Genomic DNA, 8,141 nt, shown 5'->3' with positions numbered 1-8,141 from the left:
ATTGCATTTAAAGGGGCAGCAGGAGCCAATGATAAAGTCACTGTATTTCATACCATGCTCATTCAATGTGACAGTTACATATATAATGTATCCAAAAGGTGAGATATAATTGGGGGTTTATAACGATGTTGATTTTTCTGGAACTATAGCGCCTCCTTATAGAATGTAAGTTTCTTGTTGAACTTTACTTACTGTGTACAGAAAAATCCCACACCAGAACTCTGAAAAATCTCCTACTTCACATTCAGGTGCTTCTCTGATCACAGATTTCCACTTGACTTGGTACAAAGACAGTCTTCCACACAGCCAATGGGAGCGGAGAAGACAGAGCCAAGTCAACCTACAAAGCTAATTTTTGTTTATGTTGCCTAGGTTTTTAATATTTTTTGAAGCCCTACTTAAACCCTGATGAACCTTTTCGCAATCAAATTAGTGGTTAACACCTTAACATTATAAGTTAAAGTTACAAATTTGATTTTGGCAGGTTCAATGGAGAGAGTGGCTAAACTTGTGAAAATAGCATATGAGTGTAGTCCCCCTGCTCGTTCCTTAAAGATGTACAGAGATGTGTTACCTGTTGGCAAATGTTTTCCTTTGCAATGAAACAGTATGGAACAGAGGATTTTCTAATTGTCTGTAACTGAAGTTTTTCTTTAATTGAGTACAAAAATACTACGCGTGTAAAAATAATAAGAAAGTTTATTTTACTCTATTTTACACTCTTCTGCACACAGCTCCTCACTTGTGCTTCATGGTGAACTGCATGTGTGTGGCCCCCGTGCCTTCATTACTTCGCACAGAGCATCTCTAGCATCATATCATCCATTGTGACTGGGCCGATGATGGGCCTGAAGAACAGTTCGGCCAGAACATTGGCATTGATGAATCTCAGCAGGAAAAGGGTGCTGTTCAGTTCGGCAAATCTGGCCTGGTGCTCCCTGTGTGTCACCCTGACGTGTTCACGGAGTATCCGCTGGGTTCCCCACTGAAGTCCCTGGATGTACTTCACGCACTGCAGACCTGGTAGGTCTGGAGGAGAAAAAGGGAGAAAAATCTCTTTGTTAGAAACAGCTCACTCTGAGCCCTTTGCTAGCTTTTTAAATAGATCCATTTCTGCCCCCTTCCCCAATTAAAAAAGCGCTCAAGCTTCCTGGTTAAAAGTTCTTTTCAACAGCAAGGATAAAGTGCCAAACCACTTCTAAGGTTTCAGGAGCAACGCTTCCAAGAAGGAAGTATCATGTAATTATTCTTATTTAATATTCACTATGTTTGTATGCTCACATTTAAAAACTGCTGGCCCTGAGCCAACAAATGCACACTTAATTCAGTATGACAGTAGAATATAGTTTAATGAATCATTGCTCCAGTTCACTATCTATGCACGTCCAAAGAAATTAAAATTATTTCAAGAAGTGTGCACCTTTTACCTATGGGAAACAGGCCTTAGTATAAAGGCAAGAGGTTTTGCTAGGTAATATTTTACCATCCTCCCTTGAATTTCCCACCACTGTAATGATTACCGCCCATGGTGGTAAACTTCACAGCCACCAACTGTGACTGACAGTCTCATTTAAATTATTTGCCTGCAGGCTGATTTTAGTCTACAGTCCCATCATAATTTAAGAGATAACTCTGGCCACTTAGCTCATTGTACCATGATTTCTATACTGGGGAGGTTTTTTAAAAAGTGATTGAAATGAGCATTCCAAAAGGTTCTTTAAAAAAAATAAAGCAGTCTTTGAAGGCATTGTCTTACAGCCATTAGAGGGTTAAAAAGTAAACATGGGGGCTTCCCTGGTGACGCAGTGGTTGAGAGTCCGCCTGCCGATGCAGGGGACGCGGGTTCGTGCCCCGGTCCGCGTGAACCCTGGCTGCTGGGCCTGCACATCCGGAGCCTGTGCTCCGCAACGGGAGGGGCCACAGCAGTGAGAGGCCCGCGTACCGCAAAAAAAAAAAAAAAAAAGTAAACATGAAAACATCGATTGCAACATGGTACAAAAGTTACTTTTCAAATAAAGATTGCATGACCTTCTTGCAGTACAGTGTGATATCCAAGTAAAACTGAATGAAAGGCAGTGCAGGAAAGTTTAAATGCCTTTAAGTTGTATAAAGAACGTGGGAAGAGGAGGCTGCTTTTAAAAGTCCTTTGATCCTCCACGATACTAACATTACTGAAAAATTCTTTAACTTGTAATTAAGAAATTACCAATTTACCATTCGGTTTAAATGATGTTGATTATTGTAATCATTTTCCTTCCCTTTTTCTACAAAATCCAACAGAAAAGTATTTTAAAAGCATCATGCTAATAGTCACAGAGTAATAGAACCAGCCAGTGTTCTTTCAAAAAAAATAATAGCAGTAGGCGAGTCATTTCTAGTACAGGCAAATATCAAATCAGATAAGTGAGAACAAAAATACAGCAACATCTCTAATCCATATTCCAATTCTGATTACCCCAGTCCACGGATTACCATCCCCTACTACCTACAGCTCATTATCCAGGCTTGAGACCCAATTTTATTGCACTTGGATTCCATTCACGAGGGTAAGAAGAGGCTTGTGTGAAACCACCAGAAATCGGAAGCTCCACCAGGTCTAAATTCATGGCTTATTAAAACTTCATCTTGTGAACTCCACTTTTCTCTGCTTTCATACCACACTCCTCTTTTCCCATCGCCCCCTAAAAGTGCCCCCCCCAAAAAAAGACTTGCCTTCAAAGTAAAATCAGGAAAGAGAAAAGGCAGATAGATGGACTCCATGGGAGGCGGGAGGGAAATGTTTAAACATAAAGATCAGGGGATACAAAATGATAAACAGCAAAGAAAGGCCATACGCTTAGCAGGCATTACTTTTTCCCAGATGCAGGTATATTTATGTTTAAAGCACACCCAGCTTAGCTGGTTAAACTTATTTGAGAGAGGATTCAGAAAAGCAGAGCAAGAATAAGGGATGCAAAACCGGGTGGAGGGAAAGAGGGGAACTAGTGGCATGTAAACTTCTGAAAGCTGAGCCCTTGTCGTACCTTTTTATTCCAACAGAACAAAGCACATGGTAGGTGTCTAATAACACGGCTGAAGGAGCGAGAAAACACTGTCTTCCCAATGAACCACCTGAGGCACTTATTATGGATGCAGATTTGCTGACCCTGCACCAGAGCTACCGAATCAGAACTTGCAGAGGAGGGGCCCTGAAAGACTTTGAAGGACTGCCTTCCCTGACAACACCACCAAGTGCACAGGCAGGTTTAGAAAACAATGATACAAGCAAAAAGTAACCTATCATGATCACTGGGATGAACTGAGGTCTCTTAAGTCCTGAAATGTGAGGTCTGAAAGAATTATTATCCCATTAAATCCTGCTCTATACCCCTTCAAAAATGCTAGGCAGGAGGCAAGGCCATGACCCCGAGACTCCTGGTGTCAGGAAAAAAGGATGTGGAAGGAGCATGATAAATACTCTCCCAACTCAAGCTGCCTGGAAACTTCCTGCCCACTTGTGACCCTTCTGGAAGGATGCTGGTTGAAGATGACTCTAGTAGTAGGACATACTCGAGACAAGGTGCTGGGCTGTCCAGGGAGATGTTCTCCAATGATTCGGTTGCACTGTGTGGGGCAGAGTGTCCAGCACCCGACAGACAACCTGAAAGTGTGGTGTAGCAGACATCCCCTTGGGCCCAGGAGACTGGAGACCCATGCTCCACAACTCACTGGCCATTTATTTTGGAGTAAGGTCACTTGGGACTAGACTACCTAACCTGCCAATGGGATGAGGAAAGGGTGAAGGGCAGAGGGGGCTGATTAGGAGGTCTCTAAGGTGTCTAAAGGCTCTAACATACAGTGCTCCTGCGTGCAGTCTCTAACATGTCTTTCTCCTACCCCTTTGCTAACCTGATACTTACAGACACTTAGATGATGAGACAGTCCAGCTGCTTAGGACCATTAAAATGACCATTCAGAGACAGACACATGAAACACTAAGTCCAGTGTCCTGACAGTGTCCCCAGGGGATGGTGTCTCTGTGGGTCCTTAAGTGTTTCCTCTCTTGCCAGCCTTAACAGACTTCAACGAAAAGGTTCTAGTAAATTCCAGAGCTGAGTTTCAGAAAGAGACGTTGCAAAATTTGCAGCGAATACAAACTTTTTTTTTAAAGCTATGCTACTGGATTTAAAAGATTTGAGAAGGAATAGCCATGTCCCTGCAAGCACAGACTTTTCCGTAGTAACAGAAAGGTGTAGAGAGATTAAGTACAAACCTCAACAAAAAAAACCCCTCCTCTCGGCTGAGTTTCTGGCAGCACCCCACCCACGAGGAATGGTTTCTGGAGCTCCCCCCAACTCTGCTGAGCTTGTCATGATTCCTGACTTGTGCCCCCAAAACTCCCCTAACAAAGAAAACTCTTCAAGTGTCTGTGCCAGGGGTAGGTACTGCCCAGTGCCTGAAGGAGCAGAGAAAAGCCAGAGCCGAGGCCGGCGCCCTTACCCGGGTTAAAGAGCACGGTCCCCTTGAGGTAGGCGTACTCCTTGGTACTGATGTCCAGGCTCCAGCACTTGGCGAGGAAGCCCTTGATGGCTTGGACCTCGGCGGCCAACGGCAAATGCTTGGCCTCCGGCGGCAGTACCAAATGTGGCTGCGGCTCGTCGCCCTCGGTCTCCCGCCGCCTGGTGGTGAGGATCTTCTGCAGCAGGCTGGGCTCTGAGGTCTCCACCGTCTCAAAGTTCAAGCGGTCCTGGGCCAGCTCCAGCAGGAGTAGCGGCGCCCAGCAGCTGCGCACCAGCACCAGCTGCTGGTCCAGGGGCAGCACCTGGAAGCAGGGCAGGTACTTGACGAAGCGCAGCGTCTTCAACAGGCCCGCCGAGGCTGCCTCGCAGACCACCTGTGGGCTCTTGAGGGCCACCCGCCGCTGCGCGCCGCACGAGGGGTCCCACCAGGGGGCCCCCGGCTGTGCCTCTGGAGCCACGTGCGTTTGCTTTGCGCTCGTGGGCACGTTGCAGAGGATGCCGCCCTGCCGCGGGTGGTCTTCACCGCAAAAGCAGCAGCGGCACGGGAGCGCCAAGGCCCGCCCGCGCGGCAGCTCCTCTCTGCCCCCCAGCCTCTGCGCGCAATAGGAGCGGTCCCACCACGCGCCCCCCAGCCGCGCCTCAGGAGCTTCCGGAGCCACGTGCGTTTGCTTTGCGCTGGTGAGCAAGCTGTACAGGATGCTGCCCTGCCGCGGGTGGTCCTCACCGCAAAAGCAGCAGCGGTACAGGAGCACTGTTGCCCGCCCACCCGGCAGTCCCTCTCTGCCCACTGGGGGCTCCGAGCCACAGGAGCAGCCCCAGCACGCGCCCCCCAGCCGGGCCTCGGGCGCCTCCTCAGTCTCCTGTGTTTGCTTCGCGCTCGTGAGCATGTTGTAGAGGATGCTGCCCTGCCGCGGGTGGTCTTCACCGCAAAAGCAGCAGCGGTACAGGAGCACCGTTGCCCGCCCACCCGGCAGTCCCTCTCTGCCCACCGGGGGCTCCGAGCCACAGGAGCAGCCCCAGCACGCGCCCCCCGGCCGTGCCTCGGGCGCTTCCGGAGTCGCGTGCGTTTGCTTCGCGCTCATGAGCATGTTGTAGAGGATGCTGCCCTGCCACTGGTGGTCCTCGCCCGCCATGGCCCGCGGTACCCGTAGCCCGGCTCTGTCCAGTGGCCGCCGCCTGCGATCTATTTATACCGAACGCGCACGCACGCGCGTCGGCCGTCTCCGCCTGGGCGAAGGCGCGGAGGCGGGAGCGGCGCTCGGGTGTGTTAGCCCGTGACTTCGGCGGTTCAAAAGGGGTAGATGCTCCTTAGCAGCTGAAAACGGAAGAGGAGCAGAGCCGTGGGAGCTGCCGGAAACTTCCCTCCTTCTCATTACGCCCTTCCCTGCGTCTGGAAGACAGAGCTCAGCGCAGGAAACAGGTATTTGGCGGCACTTTTCCAACTTTTTACATTGAACCCTGGCGTCTAATTTGCTCCCTATACTGGGAAGGCAGGGGTACCGAAAAGGGGAAAAGTCTTTCTGTGCCATATTTGCAAACTTTCGTTAAATGACCAAACTTTGTATGACTTATTTTGTATATGGATAGGGAGGTCTCATTTTAAGGGACGTTGAAAAATATAGACCATGGACCAGCAGTATCAGCGTCATATGGGAACTTGGTAGAAATGCCCAATCTCAGGCCCCAACCAGACCTTCTGGCTCTGAATCTGCATTTTAACGAGGCTCACAAAGGATCTGCGTGCACCTTAAATGTGGAAAAAGCACTAGTCTAAGGATGCTATCATAAGGTTATTGTTTAATTCAAGTAATATTTATGAGCACCCACTCTGTCGTAGGTGTTGTGTTAGAGAGCTGGGGGCAGCGACCAGGTTATGAAAGTGGCTAATATTGGGGAATATAATAATCACAAGGGGCTGAAAAGTTGCTACAGTGAGAACTTTGGATTTTTCTAGAGATACTATATTGGGTAGATGTGCAATTAACATTTCTTCTCCCACCGTTTCTAAGCGAATAACAAGCAGCACAGGTTTCAGGAAGCCTGGATGTTTTGTTCTCACTTGCCACAAAGCCTCTTTGCTCGAGCTCCATACGGTCAATGAGATCAGTGGGTAGCTGTACATCACCACCTGACCCTTGTGTAACTAGCAGTTTCACCAACCATGTGGTTAACTTGAAATCACAACCTTTTAGCCCTCAAATTTCTCATCTCTCAAATGGGAGGTTTATTTAGTGATCTCTTGGGTCCATGACTGAAAACATGGAGCAAGGAAGGGGGACTGGTGTGTACCAGCTGGTATAGGATCCCACTTCTCTCTCTCTCTCTCTCTCTCTCTCTCTCTCTCTCTGTTAGTTTCCCTGAGACCTGGAATTCTGAGCATAAGAGGAAAAGCTAGGTGACGCTTATTTTGCATTCAACCTGTAATTTTATTTTGCCTGTGAGAGGCCCTATAACAGTGCTTAAATCTCTGCTGTGGCGCCAGGTTGCCTTGATTTTAATTCTGGCCCTGACACCTTGTAGCTCCATGGCTTTGGGCAGTGTATTAGTTTCCTATTGCTGCTGAAACAAATTACCACAAATTTAGTTGGTTTAAGGCAACATAAATTTATGTTACAGTTCTGGAGGCCAGAAGTCTGAAATCAGTTTCACTGGGCTAAAATCAAGGCGCCATTCCTTCTGGAGGCCCTAGGGGAGACTATATTTTCTTGCCATTTCCAGCTTCTAGAAGCTGCTTACATTCCTTGGCTCCTGGCCATATCACTCCTGCCTCTGTTTCCATCTCCTTTCTGACTCTTATAAGGATCTTTATAATTACATTGGGCAAATCCAGATAATCTAGAATCTCCATCACAAAGTTGGAAATTAAATCCCGTTTGGAAAGTCCCTTTTACCATGTAAGCTTACATCTTCGCAGGTGCTGAGGATTAGGACATGAACATCATTGGAGGCATTATTTAGCCTTTCACAGGACAGTTACTCAAGCCACCTGTGCCTCGATTTCCTTATTTCTACAACGCGGGCAATAGTCTCTGAGGTAATCCTCCTATGTGAACTAATTTATGTAAAATGTTTGCTTGGTACATGATAAGTGTTGGACGTATCAACTATTATCTACCCCTTTTTAAGAAAATGTGGGGTAACTTCAGGGTTAAGAGGTAATATAACCCCAGCACCTATCAACTATTATCTACCCCTTTTTAAGGTAATGTGGGATAACTTCAGGGTTAAGAGGTAATATAACCCCAGCACCACCATTATTCTCTCTCTCCTAGGGAAGCCTATCCTCACTCTCCACCCTGAAGCTGTCTCATTTTTTTCTGCATGTCCACATTTCTTGGCCCAGATTCAGAACACTGGGTGGGTCACCTGGTCCACAACAATAATATATATTGGAAATGTTATCTCATTGTCCCCTTCATCATTTGCTGTTTCCAATATTCAAGCTACTGTTTGGGGTACTGTTACTGCTGCTTCAGCAATCTCCCTGCTTGATGAACCCACCAACCAGCCTCGCTGAAAAACACAGCCTGCGTCAGTCCCCTCCTTACGTTGCCAGTGCTAGTTACTTCTTATTGTGTTCCATTTTATTTTCTTCCTAACAATGATCAGAATTGGGTATGATTGATTGATTTAGTTATTTGA

General features: G+C 47.3%; 1 protein-coding gene across 1 annotated transcript; it reads right to left on the bottom strand.

The window, feature by feature from the left end:
* Positions 1–787: 787 nt before the first annotated feature.
* On the bottom strand, positions 788–5,632 carry NR0B1 (nuclear receptor subfamily 0 group B member 1). Its single transcript, XM_060088081.1, has 2 exons — positions 4,480–5,632; positions 788–1,029 (listed from the first exon to the last, which is right to left on the bottom strand). Exons 1-2 carry the CDS (start codon positions 5,630–5,632, stop codon positions 788–790), a joined length of 1,395 nt encoding a protein of 464 aa, XP_059944064.1.
* Between the last annotated feature and the right edge of the window lie 2,509 nt (positions 5,633–8,141).

The sequence above is a fragment of the Mesoplodon densirostris genome, chromosome X (assembly GCF_025265405.1).
Source record: "Mesoplodon densirostris isolate mMesDen1 chromosome X, mMesDen1 primary haplotype, whole genome shotgun sequence".
Taxonomy (NCBI): Eukaryota; Metazoa; Chordata; class Mammalia; order Artiodactyla; family Ziphiidae; genus Mesoplodon; species Mesoplodon densirostris.
Note: the sequence above shows the minus strand (reverse complement) of the source record. Positions and strands in the feature narration are given on the sequence as shown.